A 25339-nucleotide genomic window follows, 5' to 3' on the forward strand; every position below is an offset into this window, starting at 1 on the left:
GACATCTGTCTGCATTGTCAGGTCTTGGCACAAGACTGTGGGCCCTACTCATCCGGAAATGACAAGACCTTAGAAGCTGACTGTTCCTGTGAGCTAAATCTGGTATGGAAATGAAAGCTCAGGACATTCCCAGCATGACATGACTCATAAAAAAAAAAAAAGTGTTACTATTCTTTCTATCACCTGTTCGGCTACAAACAGCCATTTAAGTCGAGACCACCCCATGTCATTTTATTTACATATAATAAATGTGTGGAAAAGGGAAATAAAAATATCTCCTTACTGAAAAAACAATGAATCAGTGTTTATGAGGTTATAAGACCACAGTACTTGTAGCAACTATTAAAGTAAAGTAAACTATCTAATAAAAGACAAGTCAGCCTTGTGTAATATCAAAAAACCAGAAACCATTTTATGGATGGGAAGTTATGGTTTGTACTAGTCTCATAGTGGAACTTGAGGCAAGGCAGGTAACCTATGTCAGCGTCTGTCTTTGCTATGGTTAAATCTCAACAGCAAAGTTTAACCAGAAATATACCTAAAGGTGTGCTAGCTATTGAACTTTAAGATGTAATACTTCAGCTATTTCAAACTAAGAAAGGGGGCTGGGGAATGACTTCGGCAGTGAAATGTGTTCTGGGTAAGCATGAAGGCTCGAGTTTGGATTCCCACAGCTCACACAAAAGGCCAGGCATGCTGGCATGTACCTGAAATCACAGTGTTATAGAAAGAAAAACAGAAAGCCCCCTAGAGCTCACTGAGCAGCTAGTATTATTGAATCAATGTTATCCAGGAGCAGTAAGAGGCTCTACCTTGCCAAATAAGGTGCAAAATGATTAAGCAAGACACTCTACATTGAACCTTGTTCTCCACATGTGCACACACACATTTATACACATGCGTTCACACATGCACACACATCTGTGCATGCACACATGATTGTGCAAGTACATACACAAACATATTTGCACACACATACAAATATACTTACACACACACATATATCAAAAAACCCTTGGGCAAAATTCTATTTGGAAGAGAAACCTGAAAAATCAATCAATAGTTTCTAGGTTAACATAAAATGAAACAATTAACTGTCGTAAACCTAGGCTATAATATTGCACTATTTTTTTAAAATTTATTTTAGATTTCTCATACCAGAAATTTTCAACTATAGTTTTGGTGACCACTTGGCAGAGATGTTGCATAAGAAATTAAAAAATAGGAATACTATAAATAGAATTTCATCTAAGTCTCTTCTTTTTACAGTGTAAAAGAAATATATGCTTAACTTCATTAACTACAATGTTTAAAGTCCTTCTTTAGTGGGGTGGAGAGATGCTTCAGTGGCTAAGAACACTCATTTGATGCTCTTGCCGAAGATGTAGGTTATATTCTCAGTGCCATATGGTAGTTTACAACTATCTGCTAACTCTAGTTATGGGGGTTCTGATGCCCTCTCCTGGTTTCTGTGGGCACTGCATGCATGTGATACACATTCATGCATTCAGGCAAAACACCATATACATAAAATAAAGACAACTGCATCTATTAAAAATATGCTTTAATTTATATTGATGCAGTGGTTTAAATGAGAATGCCACCCCCCCCCTCAGGCTCATGAAATTGAACACTTGGTCCCTAGCTGGTGGAACTGCTCTGAAGGACTAGGACATTTGGACTTGTTGGAGGATGTGTGTCACAAGAGGCTGACCTGTAGACTCACACTCACACACATCTCTCTGCCTTGTGGTTGTGAGTCAAGATGTGCATTCTTACTTTTCCTTGATTCTACTATTATAGACTCTAGTCCTATGACATCATAAGCCAAATTAAACATTTTCTTGATCATGGTGTTTTATTACAGTAATGGAAAAAATTACTAAGACAGTTGCAAATTCTATCGCAAAATTCTATTGCAATAGAAAATCTGGGACACACTCCACATAGTGTTTGGTTTATTGTCAACCCAACTGTTTTCAAGTCCCATGGCATGTAGATATTCACAGACTAAGACAAAAGTTCTTAACTTTTAATAATGCCTTTAATAATGATGCTGTTGCAAGAATGAATTAAACTGGGTTGTTTGCATTTATTCCAGGGACAGTTAAGTGTTTATTAGGGGTTGTTTCATGATTTGTGTCAATTATTGCATGAGAAATAGAAATTGTTCATATAGTTAACCTGTGAGGTTATAACAGCGGAAATAATAGAAGGAATGAGGGAGTTTGAACAAACTAGAATGAAAATATAAAAAATTAACCAGCATGAAAATATAGAAGAAAGCTTCACTGAAAAATTTGTGTTCCTTAGAAAGGCAGGTAGAAGTAAAAGCACAAGCTGCCTAGTAAGCATGTGGTCATGTGTGGTCATAAAGCCCCTTAGAGAGAGAGTCACCACAGAGAGTTCATAAAGCCATTTAGCAGGAGCTTGGTCACTGTGAGATCAGAACTCAGCATAGAGAGTTCATTGTGAGTTCACAAAACTGCCTAGCAAGCATTGGTCACTGTGGTGAGTTCGTTCCCTTCCCATCTCTGAACACTCACATCGTCTGTTGCTCCTGTCCTGGTTGTCCACAAAGCCATCTCAAATGCTTCTACTCTGGACCTTTGCAATGACCTGCCACTCACTAGTTGGCTTGTCCAGATGGACATAGGAACATCCCATTTTCTCCTAATTAAATCATTGCTTACATTTACTTAATTACATCTTTACCTACTGAGTATCAAGAGAGAAAGGGTGACCCCTTCCCTCTCAAGCCCTTTCATGATCACTGTTTGTCATAGCATTTGACACATAATTATGTTCCAAGGAAATTAAGAGGAATTGGATGTACATTCTCTTCACAGATTTTCTCACTCAATTGTGAATGCCATGAGGTCAGGGATTTAGTCTGATTCGCTCTCTGATACTTCCTTAGTATGTAAAATAATAGCTGGCACAGAGCTGGTAATGTATGAATGAAAACTGAATGGGGGTAGAAAGGGGTTGGCTAATCTTGGGCTCAGGAAAACTATTTTCTAATTTTCCATTTTAATTAGTATTTTAGGTGTTCTGACAGGGCCATAATATTGTACAAGAGAAAGGTCTTAGTGTCTAATTATGTTTTAAATTATAACAGTTTTAATAACATCATTTGCCTTCTATTCTTTTGTAACCAACTCTAAAATAGTCTAGGACTGAAACTACCAGAGAATTCCAGCTTTGTTATTTCAAAATGCTTAATATTGTAGACTCTAAAAATAAAACTTACAAATAGAATTTCAAAAATTAGGTATTATGCAAAATACATATTTACATATTTGACAATGTATTTACATATTTAACTCATAAGACTCATCTCTTGACAGTCGGATTATCCAAAGCCTTTGTGCTTAGCAATTAAAATGGCAGAAACAGAACACACGAGGCCCAGCTTGTGTTGGGTTCCTATTTCCTCCCTGAGAAAATCCTTTTAACAAGGTGAGACAATGTCTCATAGGCAGGAAGTGAGGATGTTCTCAGCTGGAAGTTTGAGAGCAGTTTTCATTGGGTAAACATAGTAACTGACTTCTGTGGCCCTTTAGGCAACAGGTGTACGTGCATTCTTTTTAAATCTAAAAAAGAAAATTCCTTATACATAAGTAAGTAATGAGTCTGATGCTGTTTGTTTGCTTGTTTATTTTTACACCGACATCCAATTTAGAACCTGTGACCACTTCCGCTACTCTTAAACAGAAGCCCTATTTCCAAGGCGTTGGTGTCAGCCTGGCAAGGTTCACAGCCTAATTATCTCTTAAAACACATCCTTTCTCTTAGAACCTTACCCAATCATGAGAGTCAGTAACACAGTAAGGTGCTCACCAGCTAATCAGCACAGAGCAAGGCACATCAGGATGAGAGTGTGGAACCTCAGACATTTTCAAAACAATTCCTAGGCTGATATTCACTTGAGGGCTTACCTAGGACCTTCTCTATGTAAAGGGGCGGTATGGAAAAAATAAGAGTATCTAGTGATAATTTTAAGGGTTGAATAAAAATAGAAAATACTAGCTGTAAGGGAAAGTTATTGAAGCAATGTTTATTTGAATAACAGTGGTGGTGATCTAGAATTCAGGAATCTCTGTTCTCTCAACTGTTTTCCCTTATAGCACGACCATCAAATCATGATATTAATGTCTTTATTGACAAATCAGGACACCTTAAGTCTAGTAACTAATAGGCTTTCTTTGTGAAGGAACCAACATACTATACTCAGTCTTTCATGACTGGTGGGAAATAAATTAATTTTTAAGTAACATTCATTATTTTATTCAAATGTGTTCCAAGATCGTCTCCCATGTAATATGACTGTCCATAGTTATAAAGTATGACATATTTTACCTGGACTGGAGTTAACCTCTGTCTTAGGCATTATTCTCATCCCAAGTTAGGTTTGTGTTAGACCCAGCATTTTTCAATCAAAACGAAGTAAAAAGCTTGATTACGGGAGGCCCGATGTAGTGGTTCTAGACTGGACAGTCTTGCCTTGCTGTTCGATCATGTCTGGAGACATGTGGTCACAACTTGTGGGAGAGGCCTTCTGCTCCTCAAATTTACTGGGTGGGAGCGCTGTGGCATGGCCACAGAACATAGCACTGTTCCCCATTTACAAAAAAGAGAAAGACTATCTAGCACAAAATGGTGCTACTACAGAGCAGCTGATGAACTGACCCCCATATCCGGAGCCCAGGTAATGTGTTCAGTGTTGGATGTACATACTGAGAGGAGCCCATTATTCTCTAAACTAAAGTTATCATTTTATTTTCAGAGTTCAGACATCATCCATTTTGAATGTCTTTCTGAGATTTCCAATTCTCTGTTTCAATATAGGACTCTTATCTTGTTATTTGATGGGTACAGGACATTGGTGAAACTTGGATTGGCAGCATCAATTACCCATAGTTCTCAGCACCTTTAATACTTCTAAACTGAACATTTCACAGGGACCAATTGTTCTGTGCTCTGGCTTCTAAGAGACTCAGGCATATGTATCAAAGCCTGAAAATCAGTAAGAGTTTCTGTCCCACTAACATTGATTTTGGCAATAAGTGTTTTCCCCCTCAGAATATAATATCTGAATTTAAATTGACAATTATTTTGTATACATTGTACAACGATTAATGAACTAATCCCGGTATTACTTGGAGGACAAAGGAGAGGTGCTTCCTGGTGGCATAAGGAGAGTGCTGGGAGCCAGTCAGGACTTTTAATCTCAGCTTTACCCCTTGCAGTATGACCTTGGTAAAAAAAAAATCAATTAAACCAATATTTATCTCTTATTGAAGATGTGGATAATACTTAAATCTCCTGTGAGCAATGAGATAAATGCCGGTGAACTAATTAATTTACAAATTGTTGGATAGATTGAGAGTATGAAGCACCGATTCCCTTCATCTGTAATGACATCACATAAATTTGAGACATTGTGGACTGTGGGTTCCAGATGGAGAATCCAAATTTAACTCTGGAGAAAATTGTGGAACTAAATTGAAGACCCGAGTCCTCAGAACACTATGTCGATTCTCTTTTTAGTGTGATATAAATGTGATTTACATTTGTACGATAAAAACATAAAAAGCCAGCCAGCTTTCTCCACATGTGTAAATGTTCCATAGTTGTAGTTCAGAGATACACTGACAATCATCAAATAGAATCCTTTGGAATTTGTATTGATTACAAAGCTGAAAAATAGCTCCCATATCTTATTAGTTTATAATGCTTTGGGCTAACATATTTATTCTTTATATGTGATTTCCATATCATTATTTTATAAATGCTAATATATATTTATATAGATAAATGATAGGTAGATAGTCGATAGATAATAGATAGATAGATAGATAGATAGATAGATAGATTATGGATGGATAGATGGTAGATGGATGAATAGGTGATAGATGATAGAGTAACAAATATAAGACAGAGTAGGAATTCAGGAAGTTTTAAATTTAAGTGTATTTTCTATCACCCCACCCCTTTACAGGACCACCATCTAATGAGCTCAGTAGTATGCAGACTCTCCTTTCTTTGGGATTGTCACACCACTAAGATTCTGAACTTCTACCATGCAAATCTCCACACATATTTCAAGATATTTTTACCATGTGCACAGTGGTGGCATCTTACTTCTCTTAACCCATCTTCTCAATGCCAGCAGTAGACCCCAGGCTCCTAAATTATCGGAGAACTCATCTCAGAGTTTGAAAAGAACCAGGCAGAATAGAGTTCTGCACTCAAAGAGGCAAGACATAGTTCAGAGAAAGTATGGGCACTGCCAGGTTCTTTAGCATGTCTCTATACAGTGTCTCCACACATACCAGCTTTCTATTCTAAGTTCAAACACACACACACACACACACACACACACACATGCATGCACACACACACAATTGAAAGAGAAAAGGCTACCTTGTGTTTTAATTTCTGCTAACACCTTTTGTTCTCTCTGGAAATTGCATGCTGTGGTCTAGAAATGTAAGCACCAAACACATCAACATGTACTTCATAAGAGAGATGTTTGATTGTGTGATGTCACTGGAGGCCTTTGAGAATCCCATAAAACTTTTTTTCTACGTTTTGTTCTATCCTCTGGTTCCTAGACCTTCACCATGCCCACCAGCATAGGCTGAATAAAATATTTTCACTTGATATAATTTTAATGACCTGATTCATATCTATTGCTTTCATACATATTCATATGAAGACCACATAACCCCCAGAAAAAATGGAACTTATGCTGTGAATTGATTAGCGTATTAAGCAATCATATCAGATGCATACAAAGTAATATGTACTCCATTAGCTGCAATGATTTTTTTTCAGGCTAAAGCTTTATTTATTCAACAAACTGTATCATACATAGCAGTCTTAAAAAAATATTCAAGATAACTTGCTAGTTAAGGTTCACATGATGAAACGCCTGTGCAAGATGGGGAAGCTTGCAACCTAAAAGCAATTTATTAGACTCCCTCTTCTCTATGAAAATTCTTAGAATGTAAATCCTGCTTTCAGGACAATGCAGAAAAGGAAGCCTTAAGTCATGTGAAACATGTAACTACATAGGGGTCCAAAGGTCACCTGAAGCATGTGACTACTTCCCAATACATAGTCTCTCTCACGAAATTTAATCAACGACTCTGAAGAGCAAACATGAACTGTGCTATGCATGAATTCTTGAAAATCAGAAGTGTGTGTATGTGTGTGTGTATACACATGTGTGCATGTATGTGTTTGTGGGGGTGATGGCCATGCATGTACATGTGGATGTGCATGTATGTGTCTATGTCTGTGTATATATGTGGATGGGGGTGGCCATGCACATATGTTTATATATGTGCATGCATGTGTGTGTGGGCATGCATGTACATGGGTGGGGTGGGTATGTGCATGTATGTATGTATGTATGTATGTGTATGCATGTGTGTGCACATGCATGTATGTGAGTGGAGAGGGCATGTGTAAGTATGGATGTGTGTGAACAAATATGCATGTGCATGTACATTGTATTGTGTAAATGCATGTATGTATGTGTGAGCAGAATGTAAGTTTACCCCTCATGCAAAAACTATTTTGCTTCAAGGAAGTGAACCGTTTTCACCCTGTGATTTCAAGTTACAGGTAGTGGAAATCCCTGAGTCTTACTCTATTCTTTAAAGGAGAAATGGAGAAAGGAAAATGACATCAAATGACTTTGATGTCAAGTCTAACCATCCCAGTAATCTTTTCAGGATAGGACTACTTAAACCTCTTTAAAGTATGAGATTCCTGCCGCCACCCTCACCACAAAAGGGATGAGAATTCACTCAGCATCTATCTGCCACCTCCTTTGGATTGTTCTTTTACCTTTGAAATGTCCGAGTCATTCCGGGCTCACTCCTTATAAGCTGCCACTGTGAGATGACATTTAAAGCAAGTGAAGGGGATATAGATAGCAGGCTCTGTAAACAAACAGAGCCAGTCTTGCCTAGAACACTGCTCTGGGATGCTGTGCTCTGTCTCGCTCTTCTGTGCATGAGGCAACCCACAAATCATAAATTCTGTTTCACAGAAACACAATATTTACTACCAGAGGAAAATAGATTATTAATTACAGCCAAAGGCTGCTTTGATTAAATATACAATTAATTAGCTATGCTAAGCCCATCCATCCCAGAGCTCCTAATATTTTCAGCCGGATGATTCTTCTAGTACTTTTAATTAAAATTGTTCTAAAAAGCCACAAGTTAGCTGCATGTGCACTTAAACTGAAGTTCTCTCGGCAGTGTTTCGCTGCTTTCCGTATGCCACATAATTAATCTTTAGTGATTAAATGTACATAAAATCATCAGAGATGCAAAGCAATTTGTGCAGACATGGAACAATGGAGAGCTTTTACCAGGCCTTTGCAGGCTGATCATTTTATCTGCTGAAAATGATTTCAAAAGCCTAAAGATGTTAATTGTTTGGAGGAAGGAAGTTTACACAATTCACCCTTTTCCACGTTCTTCCAAATAGAGCAAAATAAAATAAACACTGTTAGTACTGAGAGCCGGTGTGGCGATTCGGGAACATGATGACTCTATTTGCCAATACATCCATTGTTTTGTCGCTTGGTTTGCTTCCTAAGGCATCCATAGACATTATGACACTCTCATCACAAAGACAAAGTACGTGTAACAATCCCATGAGGATGCTCTTTCTATTGCATACTACATGGACACAAAGTAGCAGAGAGAGGAAGCCTTGTGTTCACAAAGTGCTGCTCCCAGTACCCTTTGCTGCCTAACTGTCTGTGTACAACACCGAGAGACCCAGAGCCTTGAGTGGGTACATATATATCACTATAAAGATATATGTATTGTTATAAAGCTCTTATATATCCCATATGATATATATTATTTTGGAAGAGGTTCTTAGAAAGTATAAAGCTATGTGAGGAGAATAGGGGAGAAAGGGAGAGATAGGTAGATAGATAGATAGATAGATAGATAGATAGATAGATAGATAGATAGATTTATAGTGAGACAGTTTCTACATAGGTGGATAATCTTCAAAAGAGAACAGTTTTAGGCTACTAAAAATACCAGAAGTAGGTATTTTCTAAAACAACCACTAAAGTTGGAAGCCTACAAAAGATGCACTTTTATATGGAATGCATGTATGCATGTATGCATGTATGCATGTATGCATGTATGCATGTATGCATGTATGCATGTTGGCTTTAGGCTCAATCTTTAACTTCTACAGCTCACATTCTGCCCAACGTAGACTTAATTGGTCAGAGTACAAAGTGCAGGAAGGTTACTTGGCAAGGCTGCTGGTGTGGTATGACCCATAAGAACAAGATGAACAGCGGGAGCATCCGAGTACCATTTCACAGCCCTTTCAACATCCCCTCCCACTTGGACTTTGCTCTGCTGTCCAGCCTTAGCCCAGGCACACACCGTATCTTCCTATTTCCTTCCTAGTGATTTCTCTGCTTCCACTCAGCTACTTCTCATCACAGCCTTCAGGGTTATTTCCCCAAACTTAACGGAGACCATGGGGCTTTCAAAGGAAATTTGTTGACATTGAATCCCTCAACAATGGGACAATGGGAAGACAATGGGAGCCTTGTAAGTCTCCTCTCCTGTCTCCCCCACATTCAAACCATCCACACAGTCACAGGGGATCTCACACAAGTCCTCAGAAGACTTGCACCTCCACACCTTTACACTTAGATTCCTTTCCTTCATCAATGAAGTCTATACATCTCTTTACTGTTCAGTACTCACCTTCCCTGTCATAGGACTGGAATGACGCACACAGCATAGCCAGCCATCTCCTCATCTTTCTGAGCTAGGCATCAAAACTCATGAATTTCTTGAAATGGAATACTTGAGATCCAAAGATAAGCCATAAACTAGGCATGATCTTAGATAGAATATATCTATGTAAATAACGTGCTTTGCTTGTATTCTCCCCCCTCCATTATCTTCTCCTCTATCTCCACAACCCTCTCTTCTTCACAGCAAGTCAACTTACAACTTAATCTTTTCCCCCTTTGATGGGCCAATGCCTTTATTGGGTTGCCTACATGAACCTGGGGAAAAGGGTCTTGAATAAGGATAGCTTACCAGTGGTCTTTAAGGAATATGACTTACTTTCCCTCAGCAATGACTAACCACCTGCAGCTTCCCATAGAGTGGGAAAGCCTCATGAGCCCCTCCCTCATCATGGTAGCATGTTCATGGTCGGTCGCAGTCTTATTTCAGGTCTTGTCTAGGTGGTCACCATCGCTGTAAGTTTTGAACACAAGGATGTTGGATTTTGGTGTGGTGGTTGCTTTTGCTGTTCTTTAGGGGTTTTTGTTTTTGTTTGTTTATTTGTTTGTTTTTTACACAACTATTTGTGTTCTGATTACAAAGATTAGAGCAAGACTTTTCCCCAAGGGCCATGAATGTATTTCCTTTTCTTTAGCACAATGAAGAAAATGAATGGCCGGGTTAAAACATTTGACTTCTTGCAGCTTTTTATGGGCTGTTTAATTGCCAATGATGTTTTGTTTTCCATGAAAACTCTGAATTGATTTTAATACCATTTTCCTTGCTTGTGCCTTCTGCCTTTTCATCCTCGTACCTGTCCCACACCATGCTATGTCTCCCGTAGAATGTCTCATTAAGTTAGAGATAGTTGGACCAGATATGCCAAAGACTCAACAGATAGGTTATTAATGACCACCTTTATGAAGTGTACATTATCTTAGGAAGTGAAAGGTCAGGGCAGAGTGGTTATTCTGCCATGTCATTGGCGGATTCCTCTCCATGGGCTTTCAGCTATTACTCACTGCTTATAGAGCCACTTGAGATACAAAATGTCTTTCTGTAGGAGAGAGAACTCCTACAATTAGCCAGGAGGCAGCCATTTATCTTTTTCAACAGCTTAGCTTGGAGAAGAATAAGATGTTCAGTGAGATTCACCAAATGAATTATTATGACAGTGATAAATTCATTGATGCCAATTTGGGATTTTTGTCTACAGGAATGTGTGTTTGCACATGTGTGTGAATGTCCTCATGCACACGAGAGGGAAAGTAGCAATTACAGGAGTGAGGATGTGTTCCTCTAAAGGTATACAAAAATAGGGCTGGAGACTGCTCAAGCAGTTAAGAGCACTTTCTACTCTTCCAGAGGACCTGAGTTGGGTTCTCAGCATCCATTTGGTAGCTTTATAACCTCTTGTAACTCTAGCTCCAGGGAATTCCATACCCTTCTCTGGCCTCAGATAGCACCTGCACACACATGGTACCCCCCTCTCCTCCCCCTCCCCCTTTCCCTCTCCCTCTCTCTCTCACACACACATATTCTTGTGTGTGCATCAACCCCCCTCCCCTGGCAATTACTTTAAATCTTCTAAAAATGATATGTGAAAACAGAAACAAACTTGGCAGGGGCACTTCACCAGCCAATTCCTTATAATTATTTGGGAAATCTAATTGATTACAGCATAAATCCATTTTTAATTATTGACAAAGCAATATTTTTGGAACAGTTCAATCTGACATAATTTTTACTCATCCAAAAGTTCCAGGATGGCAGTTAATTCAGAGATTTGTGATTGGTCGGTGTGTAACAAATACATGGCTGCATACATGCTCTCGGGGATAGCCCCACAGCTATGCACATAGGGTCAGAATTAATTGAACTCAGTAGTGTTGTTTCAAAAAAAAGTCACAAAGTCGGAGGAGGAAGTGTGGGGTGAACATGATCTAAACATATTCTATACATGTATGAAATTTTTTAAAAGTTCCAGGAGGCACACAAAAAATTCTTAAATATCATTCACTTATATTCCCAAATTTTTGGCATTAGTTAACACTGGCCTTACCTCCCTCCTCAGGTCATAAAGGTGGACTCCCAATAGCAAACAAATGTGACTTGCCTTCTAATGGGGGGGAACTGAGAAGGAAGCAGGGTAATTCCTGAGGTGTTTCTGCTAAGAATATATAATCTGAGTCAAATACAAGGAAACACCAGAAAAAAACAAATGGATGGTGGGGGGCTCTACAAAATAGCTAGGTATCTACTCCAGGAGATCATCAGAACTGCTATATAACCTCAATAAAGTATCCATGTTAACTTCTCTTCAAGTTATGACTTTAGCAGTTGCGTTTTAGTTGGGAGTAATTTTAACAGTGGAGTTACATCACATAGATACACATTTCAGCTTCCTTTGTCTTTCTTTGTTGTTGTTGTTTAAATTGGGACTCTTAAAGTTTTGGGGTTTTTTCAGACAAAAACTCATTGTATAAAACAGGTCCAATTCAGACAATCTGTTTGCAGCAGCTTCTAGAGTGTTAACATTGCAAATTAGGCCGCTATGGCCAGTCTATCAGAGTTACTTACATTGTTCAAGGTTTTGTATGAACCACAAGGCACAAATAATAAGTGGGGTATGATTTAATGGTAGGAGAAAAAAATGAAGAGATGCTGGCAAATTTGAGAGAAGTATAACCCAGGGAAGAGCAATAGAGGGAAGTCTTTATCTGCTTAATTTGATGTTTAATTGCTAAAGGATACTTGCACATATTTATGGGATACAACATGGTGCATTAGTATACACACTGCACTGTAGGGAAAAATGATTCAAGCTACTTAACATATCAGTTGTGGGATGCATTTGGTTTTGGATAGTGAGTTCTTTCAGTCTCTACTTACAATGACTTTGAAATGTACAATCAGTTTCTATCAAGTGTGTCCCATATTATCAGATAGACTTGGAGAAGGTGATAGGAATGGGCATCTGCTCAGACCTCTTGACCCGGAAGGTGAGCCAGGGCTGTGAGCACTATGTAGCAAGTGCTGGAAAGCTGAAAGCCACACACATAGAAGAATGTCTCGTTGTTACTGGTGAGCATACATACAGGAAGTGGGAAGATTGCAACAGAGGCTATGTATAGTACTCAGGACGTGTTAAATCCCAGATGTGGCTTTATGGAGCTGTGACAATGGAATAGGCAAAGGATAGAATAAAGTATTCAAACATATGCCAAAGAAAAGACAACAGAGGAAACGCAACCTGAAAGGTGAGGCCCTGAGAGGTTTTATAACCACGCTTATAAATCAATTCATAAACAATCTGAAAAAGATCCACAATGGACTCATTACATCTGAAAATTAAACAAAGGAGTGAGCATCGCTTCTATGTGAGAAATTCTGTCAAAGTGAACAGTGGGTAGATCAAGAAGCAGCAGGCTGGACCATTGTGATATTGTGACCCCAGGTACCACAATAGGGCCCTAGGATTGTCTGTTTGGGGAGTTTTGGGATTAGTTCTTACTAAGTAGCCTAGGCTGACCTAGAACCTGCCATCTTCCTGCATCCTGATTCATATAAGTCTTCCTGAATTGCAGGGAGTCTTCAGTAGGACTACGTACACAATTTATTTCAACTTACTCAGTTCTGTAGGGTTATGGATGTATAATATGCCTGCCTTAGTAAGTGTTCTATTGTTGAGGAGAGACACCATGGCCACAACAGCTCTTACAAAGGAAAGCATTTTAATTGGGGCTGGCTTACAGTTCAGTGGTTGAATCCATTACTGTCATGGTGGGAAGTATGGTGACATGCAAGCAGACATGGTGCTGGAAAAGAAGCTAGGAGTTTTATGACAGGAGGAAGAAGAGAGAGCCCTTGGTCTAGCTTGGGTTTCTGAAACCTCAATGTCCCACTCCCAGTGACACACTTTCTCCAGCAAAACCACACCTACTCCACCAAGGCCACACCTCCTAATCCCTGTCAAGTAGTGCTGTTCTCTAATGAGCAAGCATTCAAATATATGAGCCAACGGGGGCCATTCCTATCAAACCACCACAGTGTTATACAAGGCACATAGCAAGGGAGGATCCCAAAATGTCACAAGTTATAATTTAAGCAATGGTAATTATAAGGATGGCGTACAAGTCCAGAGCAGGCAGCACACATACAAGAGGCCATTAACTATTGGGTTGATAAGGGGTCTGCACCCAGCAGACTGCTTCTTTTTTCTGCACAGAAATGCTGCAGGTCAGTGGACAGAGCTGGAGGTTCCAATGTCAGGAATCTCCATTGTCTGTGACAACCATATGCCTGAAACCTGGGAGTTTCAGGGCTCTCAGGAATCTGTGGCACACGTATACACAAGAAAATGAAGCCACCTCTCTCTCATTGTCCAGACAAGAGAGAAAATTATTCAGGTCTACTTCTAGGTAAGCCTGCTCATTTTGTCACACAGATAATTACTACATCAACCTACAAAAGGAGGACCACTGGACCGGCTCCTCAAGAAGGACACAGGACACAACAGATGTGGCAGTCATTGCAATCTATGATGTACTTGTTAAATGAATATTAAATATACACATACCCAGCACAAATCATTTTGCATACTGATAATTTTTAAAAATCAAATTTAATTTCAGTCAATGTCTTAGTTATGGTTTCCACTGCTGTGAACAGGCACCATGACCAAGACAACTCTTATAAAGGACAACATTTAATTGGGGATGGCTTACAGTTTCAGAGGGTCAGTTTATTATCATCAAGGCAGGAAGCATGCCAGTATCAGGCAGACATGGTGATAGAGACAGAGCTGAGAGTGTTACATCTTGTTCTGAAGGCAAACAAGAAAAATTTGGCTTCCAGATAACTAGGAGGAAGGTGTCGTTGCCCAACCCCACAGTGACACATCCTCCAACAAGGCTATACCTCCTAATAGTGCCACTCCCTGGGCCATATTCAAACCACTACAGTCAATTTCTCATGAGGTTTTCTTCATTATTAAGATGTATTTTACAAAACATCTTGCTATATATACATGGCTGGCTTCAAACTCACAATCCTGCCTCAGTCTCCAGAGTGCTGGGTACAGCTGTATGCAAGCATACTCAGCCATCTTGGATACGTTTATACATTCTGACGTCTGAGTTACTTTCGCTAGGCTTTTTATCATATGCTGCACTCAATTTATATAACAGATGTCCTCATGGACTCAACATAATCTAAGTTTGGGGGAGGAAAGTAGATGCTGAAATTCTTTCAAACCAACTTGAAAATTATTTCAGAAGTGTTTTAATGAATATAGATTTAAGTTATTTTGAATGATTTCATATCAAACATTTCATAGGAATTTAAATATCACTTCCTATGTCCATGACATGTTGTCTGACCGGTATCATCTCTCTAGTTAGCAAGTAGAGAATTTAATATCAATAGAAGTACTTTCACATTTTAGCCATAGAAAAAATTAATGAACTCCAGCTATGAATGACTGTAAAAGGTCCCATAGGTTAACCAGGCAAAGTATCATGACCAAACAAAATTATAACACTCTGGCCTTTTATATTTCAACCTGAAATTGGGTCAGAGCTGTACAAAATTTTTGGGAACTATACTTCCCTTATTGCGTATTCTGGGTTTGTTATTGTTTCATTTGTTTGTTTGTTTGTTTTCTTTTTGATACAGGTTTTCTCTAAGTTGCCTTGACTGTCCTGATATGTAAGACCAGGGTGGTCTCAAATTTATAGAGATCCACCTATCTTTACCTTCCAAGTGCTGGCATCAAATAGTCAGCTACCATGTCCAGCTTATTAACTATTCTTACATTTGCTCTCTCTTTGAAGAGGTAGATGCTTAGAAATCTTTATTTTTCTTAAGAGGCATGGAGGAATTGAAACTCTTACAGCCCTTGGTAGCAGTGCTAGAACTGTCCCCTCACCTGAGTAACTTCTTGGGACTCTGAAGTAGCAGGCCTGTTGTTTTCCTGACCTTCAGGAGAATTATGTATATAGTTGGATGTGGAGGAACAATCAGAAAGGGGCAGCTTGTATCCAAGTGGAGGTCACTGAATCCTGGGAAGTGTCATGAATGACCAATTTTTGCAGGGTATCCCTAACGGTAGATGATCCCATTAAACAGCAGCTTTGTGAAACGCTATCCTAATGTGGTTTACATAAGAAAAGCTTCTTTCTTTACTTAAATTCACAGGTTGTTATAGATTAATTAGCCCATCTGCCACAACAAACGGATTCACACATCGTTTGCACTGACTGCTGAAAAGTGAATTTTTTTTTATCCACTTAAGATTGTGCCACCAATATAATGGAAAAAAAAAAAAAACAATTACTGTTGAAAACATGACTTATTTCAGACATCTAAAAACGTCTAGGTGTGAATTACAAGCCATCACTCAGATATATAACCTTGGATCTATTTCTCAGTGTGGAATGGACTGAGGAAGAATGTCATGCAATTAGGTATCAGCATCCCATCATGTGTGCTCATTGGGTAATCAGAATATAGCCTTGATTCAGTTGAAAATTCTCAGTTGCTTCCAGGCCCAAAGTTAGTCTGCATTAGCAAAACCCCATGCCAGTATCTAGTCTGCCACCATTTAATCTGCATGAGCATAGCCTATCTATAGCTCTCTAGTCTGCCTAAGGATAGCCCCATTCCACTCTTCAGTGTACATGAAGATAGCCCCATGCCACTGTTTGTCCTGAAACTTCTATGTTTTGCATCCGTCCCTCCTCTTCCTTGCCTTGGCCTCTCTGGTACCCTATTTTTGCACAATTTGTCTGCTTTCCCACTTCCCTTAGTCAGGTGCCTTACTTTTCTGGTCATATTCCTCCCCCTATGCAATAGCCAGCCTGTTATCCAGTGTCAATCAAGCAGATGTTTGCAGTTGTGGGTAATTGAATTGTATTTACTTCATTGAAATAGAACCATAGTAGGCTTGCGCTATCCTTAACCAAGCTTCCAGTTATTATAGGGACAGGTGCAATTGTCCAGTTGCCTTTATGACACTTGACCTCTTACTCATTCCATCTCAAAACTCCTTCAACAGAATTCCTCTTTACTGCAGTCTGCCTAACCCAAATCGCAACTCCTTATGAAACTCCCTTGCGCGAGTAATTCCAGTTCTGGCCTGTGACTTTGCAGTTTTTTCTTCAATAATGTATTTCCATGAGTTTTGCTTCCAAGAGTCTCTTCCCACTTCTATCTTCCCAAAATCAACTTTCCTATTTTAGCAATGGAACAATTACCATGTTTATACTGGGGATACATCACACATATTTAGGTACCTTTCCTGAGGGCTTCTCTACCTTCACTCTCAAACTGAAAGCCAAATAAGCACTGTGCACCGTCCATACAAAATCATATTTAAGACTGAACCACAGAAGGATCTAGAAAAAAAAAGGAGAAGGTAGCAATACAATACAATGAGGAACCAAATCCATAAGGACAGGCTCCGCCAGACACCAAATCCCATGATGGTTTAAATACTTGGAAAAACTGTTTACAACTAATTATTTGTTGATTTGCTGCACATTTTTTTAAACAGAATTAGTGTTAAATATTTTTCCAATATTCTTCCTCTTGGCCATACCTGCAGATAACTGAGCAAGGCAACTGCCAGAAAAGTCCTAATTAATCTAATTCTTTCTTCTGTTGTGAAAGCCGTAATTTATAAAATGCTGACCTTTCGGAAGGCTAACAATATGTTGATGAACTTCAAGTGAAGTGAAAAAAACGGCATTTAGTATTAGTAAGTCCTCACATTTTCGAGGAGATCACGTGGGGCACTGGGGCCTTTAAAGGTCAGAGACTTCCTTATTTTGAGAGATATTAAATGGCTTATGAAAATAGAGGTCACCCATACGGTAACTGACAGAAAAGAGCATTGCCCAACAGAGAAGTAAAAGACTCGAGATTACAATGACAGTCCTTTTTAAAGATTACATTTGACTGTCCTTAGAACAAATAATCAAATTTGCATATAAATGCCATGATTGTGAATGAATAGGTATACAGGTCACAGACTCAACAGTGAGTGATCATCTTACTGTATGAAGGTTAATATTATTGGTATACACTGGATGTTGCAATGAGAACTTGTGAGCTTTATTTATTTTTATTTTTTTGTATCTTAAAACATTTTTCAGTAAATTTTGCATTTCCGTAGTTTTTATTATAAAGACTAGAATTGTCAAAATTAATGTTAGCAAATAGGTGTCGCAAGAAATGAGTATGGAAAGAAACATTTTAATGTAATATTTATTTGTTTTTAGAGAGTTTTATACATGCATGAAGTGGAGTTTGACCAATCCACTCCCTCATGCCTCTATCCAATCTCCCTGGAATCTCCATAATGTAGCCCCTCTGCAACCTCATATCTTCTTCTGTCTTGGTTTTAACTCACCAAGACCATATGCTGCCCATACACACACATGTGAGGAGTCACCTGCTAGAGCAGTAAAAGCCTACCAGTGACCACATCCCCAAAGAAAACTGACTCACCATCCCCAACAGCCATGCATGGCCGGCCAATAGCTTCTCAGCTAGGGGTGGACCTCCTGAGTCTCTGCTCTATCCATGCCAGAATTTTGATTGGCTTAATCTTGCAAAAGTCTGCTGCTGGTATTAAGCACGGCTACTCGAGTTGTGATACGATGGCCATGTCGCATCCAAAAGAACAGCATTTTGCATTGTTCTTCCCCTCTTCTGATTCTTACACTGCTTATGTCCCATCTTCTGGGATGTTTCACAAGCCTAGGGATAGGGGTAGCAGTTATAGCTAAGCACTCAGGCATTTATTCTCAGCACTATGAACAGTTATGTGTCTCTTATTAAGTAGTGTTCAGTGCAAAAGGAAGCCTCTCTAACCAAGACTGGGAACATCCCAGTTCTATGGGTCCAAATATAAATACTCAGATGGCAGTTTGACAACCAATACTATTTAGCAGCACAATAATATGTTCCTTTCAGGGCCTATGACCTCCTTGTCAATTTATAGATCTTGTCTCTTTGCAGAACAAGAGTTTAGTGTGTTTTAAATTTGTTGTTTTTTTTTTTTTTCTTTCACAAGTTTCAATTGTACGGTTTCTAATCTGCAACCTTATGTCGCACATTCTGTGATTTCTGGAAACTCAATTTTTAAAGTCATTTTTGCTTTGAAGGTCACTAAAACAAATACAAATACTGAACATAAAAATTAGGTTAACACATAGGCAAGACACCCAGCCACGTCAGGGAAAAAACCTAGATTAATGACATCGTCTGTTTTCTGCTTGCTGACAGACACACTTTCAACACTGGTAGACTCTAATGTGTTTCTAAGCCAATCCTGGCCACACATTTCTTTTCCATAGATATTGCTTAAAGCTCCTTCAAAAGGACAAGAGTACCTGTCTTCACCCTGCTACTGTCAGGTAGAGATTGTTTTTGATGTCAGACTGTCCTAGAGGTAACATAGCAACTCAGTTCCAGGAGAAGGTAAATAGGTAAAAATACACTGAGAGTTCTTTCAGAAAGAGATGGTGTGGAACATGGCAAGAGGGACTTCACTAAATTGAAGGATAAAGGATGGAAGGGAGTGGGCAGTTCTCACCTCTGTCCAGGCCCTTGAAGCTTCTCAGTGATGTTTGCTCATCTCCATAATCTGAAACTCATGAATACTGACAACACCAAGACACATGGAGGATGGCAATGGACTCTTCCATCCCAGCCTCTTTTTATGATTCTTTAATGATCCATCCTCAGGGTAATAGTGATGCCCCCAGCCTTGGAGCACAGTCATCCAGAACTAGCTCAAGGAATGAATTACTGTGTACATAAAGGTCCTGTGTCCACCTATCCTATGTGCCCAAGTTAAATACTGTAAGGTTGTGTCAATGAAATTTTTGGGGTCATTTTTCAAGTTTGGTCCACAGAGACAAGAATCAGACCATGAATGTGCAGGTTGGTAAGTGTGTGCGTACTGCTAAGTGCCACCCAGACCTCCATCTGAGAGTCTCCCTAGCCATCCAACAACTGAACTAGGATGTGTTTCGCTGGTGTGGAACCCTAATTGCTCATTTTTGAGGGCACATTAACTCTTTCAAGGTCCATTGAGAAAATAGGTCATTAAGCTTTTCTCTGAATGCTATGACGCTCTCAGCTAGCATCGTATCATGTACCCTTTGCCCTACACGTGTTCTGAGCACACACACTTTCTTTGTCTACTCGGGGAGAGAGAATGTGCTCGTTTGAGTGTCAACAATTATTCCACAGCCAGTGCTACTTCCTCTCCTTGTTGGACACCCAGGGCTTGTTAAGAGTGTGCCAATTGTTAACAGTTTCACCAACATGCTGGTGGCTTAGACAGATGTCTAGAGATTACACCATTTCCAGCATTTGGGGGACAGTATTTTGCTACTAAATGCTTCTTCATATCTGCAAGAGCCAAGATTAATTAATTTTGGATAATTCTGCACTCTAGAGACATTCGTTGAAAGAACCACCATTCATCAAGTATGTTATCAGGACATATTTGAGGGCAAGAGTTTGACACCATTTGAAAGCAGTTTTTAAAAGACTTAGGCAAAAGTTTGGGTGCTACAAACACTGGGGGATGACGCTGCTGGCCTTTAGACAAAAGACTAATTTTTTTCCGTTCGTAAATGCAAATGGTTCTGTCGCTGTTGGGGAATATCAGTGGGAAAGGGAAGACAGTTCACCCATGTTCTGTGTCTGAAGCTACCTTAAAGACTTAAAGACTGAAATGAGTGAGGCTCCAGAAGGGTATAGAATCCTCTTTTAAGGGGATTTCGATTAGTATTCATTCAAAGCATAGATGGGTCACCTGGAACTCTATCAAAATCCTAGTTCTGTCTCATCAGGTCCAAGGTATATCCAGTGGCTCTGCATGTTAACAAACTTGTTGGTGTTGTTGATGCTACTGGCTGATTTATCATGCGGAATTGTGATGATTTTATATGATGCATGCATGCATTCAATAACATGGTCTTGCATAAAGATGAATATAAAGAAATGAGACAATATCCTGAAACCGTAAACTTTGGATTTTTAGTTAAGCATTAAAATATCACAAAAGATTGATAATTCTTTGAGTGGTGTGTGCATACATATGCAATATTTCTACCTACCTGAAGATTTGAGGCAACATTTTCTAATGCAGTGTTAAATGATTAAAACTTTATTAATAAGTCTGATGGTGTTTTGTTAATCAATTCCAGATACTTCACAATAATGCAAAAGTGTTTTTTTTTTTTAACTAGGTTGTTGCTTCCTTATGTTGGCAGATAATTCAACAAATGTAATGACTTATTAAATAGTCATACAAACAATTTATATGAGAGCTGGTCAGTCTGTGCCGGTACCTTTCTTTTCCTTACTCTGACACATGCATTATCCTTGTGTCTTCATAGGTCAATGGCAAGGATCTCTCAAAGGCCACCCATGAAGAGGCAGTGGAAGCTTTTCGAACCGCCAAGGAGCCCATAGTGGTACAGGTATTAAGGCGGACTCCCCTCAGCCGACCAACATACGGCATGGCCCCGGAAGTACAGCTCATGAATGCCAGTACGCAGACAGACATCACTTTTGAACACATCATGGCCCTGGCGAAGCTTCGACCACTCACCCCTCCGGTGCCAGACACCTGCCCATTTTTGCTTTCAGACAGGTATGTCTCTCTGCTTTCTCCTAAAGTCCTTTTTGTTTGTCTGTTCTTCACTATTGAAAGTAGGTACTAGAAAGAGCCAGATACCCCAGAAGTTGGCAGTTTCAGGGACATGATCCCAGTTCTGTTCGGAAATATTTCCACACTGTGTGTGCTTTCAATTAGTTCTCAGCTGTCTCTGCTGCTACCCTCTTGGCTATAAAGTTAGCTGAACTCTGGAATCAGACTTTCCAAGGTACAGTAAAAAGCTTGGCTCCATTCAGCTACCCTTCTTCTCTCTACCCTTCAAGGCTCAGAATAACTAGTCAGGGAAATAACTTTTCTCACCAAAGCTGCCAAAACGCCTCATTAAGGCCCAGGGGAAGGTAACTTGCTGGCACCAGGTTCTCTGATGTGAGTCAGTCAGTCTCTCTCTCTCTCTCTCTCTCTCTCTCTCTCTCTCTCTCTCTCTCTCTCTTGCTTTTCCGGTCTTTACAAAAGAATCTAGGAAATTGATTTAATTCAACTACAATTCTCCAAAGAAACCAATTACCAGCTATAGTGAGAGGCAAACAAAGGGTCCTGGCTTTCACAGAGTAAACACAGCACTCTGAAATAAGCAGCAATTAAAGGAGTTTTCCTCCCAATTTTACAAAATATAAAGGTGGGGTATTTTATTTAAATAATATTACCTGTCTGGTTTTGGCCCCACACAGTTTGTTCTCTGCGTTGAGTAATTTTCCCACATTGTGTAGGGTTTGCTTCATAAAAGCAATGGTCCTCTTAGCCTTCATTTTCACAGCTATTTCTACTCCAGCTTCTATTTGTAGGACACCTATGTTATTATGTCTGGTCTCAGACTATTAGTTACCTCCATAGGTTCTTTCAAAGGGTCACAGGTACACAAGGGACTCACCTGGGAACCCCTAAGGAACACTAGAAGAGCCTCAGTTGGGCCTCTAGCCTATTAATTAAGAAATTTTAGAGTGGACTCAAGCAAGAGCAATTTCTCAAACATTCCCCAAGGCAATTCTAATGTGCAAGCAAGATTCTGAAAGTCCCTCTTGAGACCTATCTTAGTTAGGGCTTTACTGCTCTGGACAGACACCATGACCAAAGCAACTCTTATAGGGAAAACATTTAATTGGGGCTGCCTTACAGATTCAGAGGTTCAGTACATTATCATCAAGGCAGGAGCATGGGAATGTCCAGGAAGGTATGAGACAGGAGGAGCTGAGAGTTCTACATCTTCATTTGAAGGCTGCTAGCAGAATACTGGCTTCCAGGCAGCTAGGATGAAGGTCTTAAAAGCCCACACCCACAGTGACACACCTATTCTAACAAGGCCACACCTCCTAATAGTGTTACTCCCTGATCCAAGCATATACAAACCATCACAAGACCTCAGCCTGAAAGAGGGCATACACTGTGCATTTGTTTATCATGTGTTCATTCCCCCAATACACAATGAGTTGCTCTTATCTCAGGCACAGGAGTAGGTTTGAGAAATGAAAGTATGAACAGATGTAAAGCCAGCAGCCCCTCGTGTTTATATTCTGGAATGGGAATGAGCAATGAGTAGAATTTTACAAACATATCAGTGAAATTAACAAGTACATCCGGATGCAGAGAAGCCTTGCAGAAAATGCTTTCTTGAATGAGCAGAAAGTTAACTTCTACTGTCTAACATTTTGGGTAATATCCCAGTGGTTTTACATTACTGCCTCATTGAGACCTCCCAGCAGTCCTAGGACACAGTGCCTTTACTATCATCCCGGTATTGCAGATGAGGAGACAGACATGCAAAGGTCCTTAGCTGGAAGATTAGAGTCTGGCTTCTAAGAATAGCATCCCTAATTCATAGGCAGAGATGCTTTACTCAAGTTCTGCACCTTCATCTTTCCTGCAGCATCTCTTTCTGCACCCTGTGACCCCACAGTGTCCATATTTTCCTGTTAATTATTTTCTTATACCAGAATTGCCACTCTGTTGCTTTCCTCATTTAATAAGGCAAAAATTGGGTTTTGTGCAGGGGCATGTTTCCAGCACTTGGCACAGAGCCTGGCATTCAGTAGGCATTCAGGAAATGTTTGTGGCAATGACTAAGGTTTTTCTTATGACAACGTTCCATTCTTACTACCTGAAGGGTAAGGGGAACACATCAATGCCCAGAGAGTTGTCACCTTCTCCTTAACTGTTTGCATAGAATGGGAGGTGTACCTACCTGGGAGACAATCAGCCAGGATGCTACATCATACTGCTTTTGCGATGTTGGCTCCTATTGCTTGACTTTAGCAGACCAGCAGGCATAGCCATAATAAAAAGATGCAGGCAAGCTCTTAACTCCTACCTGTGAGAGGACATCAGCATAGGCCTCACCTTTTAGGAGAGGAGAACTAGTCTATACCAACTAACCTTATTAAATGTCTACAGTGCCAGAGGTCTGTCACCAGGAATGCTGGTAACTATTTATGTGTATGCCCTTTATCAAAGGGGAGGGTTGGGTTATGAAAGAGAACAGTGGGACAGAGTCTTGGGAAATAGCCAGCAATATGTGGATAATTTATAGTCTGAAAAATATGTGCTTCTGAAAATGCCAACAAGCAGCCAGTTTGGATCTGTGGTCTTGCACCATAGCACACCCCTGTGAGGTAGGTTGCAACCCTAAATACAATACATAGGTGTTGGCATACTTGGTGGAATGGAAGCAGGCCAGAGAGTGTCTGGGAAGCATCGTGGACCACAGGAAAATTCTCATTGGTCTCAGTACAAAATGGAACTGGAAGCCAGAGCCTTCCCCTCAGCCTTCAGAGCATTGAGGGGCTTCACCCATGGAAAGAAAGAAAACTACGTGCTTCTGTTGAAGGCAGAATCCCTTAACTAACAGACTTAAAGCAGAAAGGGGTACGGTGAAATTCTAAACTCCACTTTAATCATGAAAACAGTCCTTGTGATCCACTGGTACCTGTTGCTCTATTCCCCCATAGCTGCCATTCCCTTCATCCAATGGAGCACGGATTTTATGAAGACCACGAGTATGTTTCCAGCTTGCCTGCTGACGCAGACAGAGCAGAAGACTTTGAATATGAGGCAAGACCATTTCCTTTCACGTTTCTTCATGAATTTATGGTTGAGGGGTTTTGCATAACAAGGAAATTTATTTACTCTCCAAAATTGCATGTCTATTATATGCCCATGATAAGATCTTTTGAGTAGTTTGGCATTGGTTATTTGTGTCATATTTTAAGAGATTTGCAAAATATATACATATATACAAAGTATATATGTATGTATATATATATACTTTGTATATATATGTATGTATATATATATACATATATATACTTTATTGCAGCTATACTTACCCTTTTTAATATAAGTGAGTTTCTAAAGTTTAAAAAGGAAGTTATTATGTTCTTTGTGTAGCCTGGTATTAATTGGTAGAATTAATTTAACTATATTCTCATTCACAACTCTATTTTCTCTGTGACCTGGAAAGAGCAGTTTCCTGACTGTTTTAGAAACAGAGAAAGACTCTGTTCAACAATTGTTAAACTGTTTTGTCTTTGTATTGCATATTAGGTGATCCATGTGCAGCCTGCAACACTTCACAAAGCCCATCTAATAATCACTTAAAACATTTCACAAAAGTTAAAGTGCTTATCCTGGTATTTTTTCACTTCTGCAGTCTATAAATCTTGGATTTGGTGTGCGTTGACATTTGGAAACGCAGTAGATTGCGGAGGAGAAGACGCTGGCAAACAGGCAGAGCACCCGCGATTTTCTGCCCTTTAATGCCTCCGATGATGTCATACAAGTTCAGCAAAGTGTTCTTTCCATTTTACAAGCAGGAAATCCTGCAGTCTTCGCCCTTAGGAGGCTC

General features: G+C 39.6%; 1 protein-coding gene across 2 annotated transcripts in view; it reads left to right on the plus strand.

The window, feature by feature from the left end:
* Pdzrn4 (PDZ domain containing ring finger 4) overlaps positions 1-25339 on the plus strand; it is a 338484-nt gene that overhangs the window by 243758 nt on the left and 69387 nt on the right. For both annotated transcript variants that reach the window (XM_034516734.2, XM_034516735.2), the window contains 2 exons: positions 21224-21480; positions 24444-24546. In XM_034516734.2, the coding sequence (XP_034372625.1) occupies positions 21224-21480; positions 24444-24546 (360 nt within the window). The remainder of the gene's footprint in view (positions 1-21223; positions 21481-24443; positions 24547-25339) is intronic.

This window comes from Arvicanthis niloticus, chromosome 13 (assembly GCF_011762505.2).
Source record: "Arvicanthis niloticus isolate mArvNil1 chromosome 13, mArvNil1.pat.X, whole genome shotgun sequence".
In the NCBI taxonomy this organism is placed as follows: Eukaryota; Metazoa; Chordata; class Mammalia; order Rodentia; family Muridae; genus Arvicanthis; species Arvicanthis niloticus.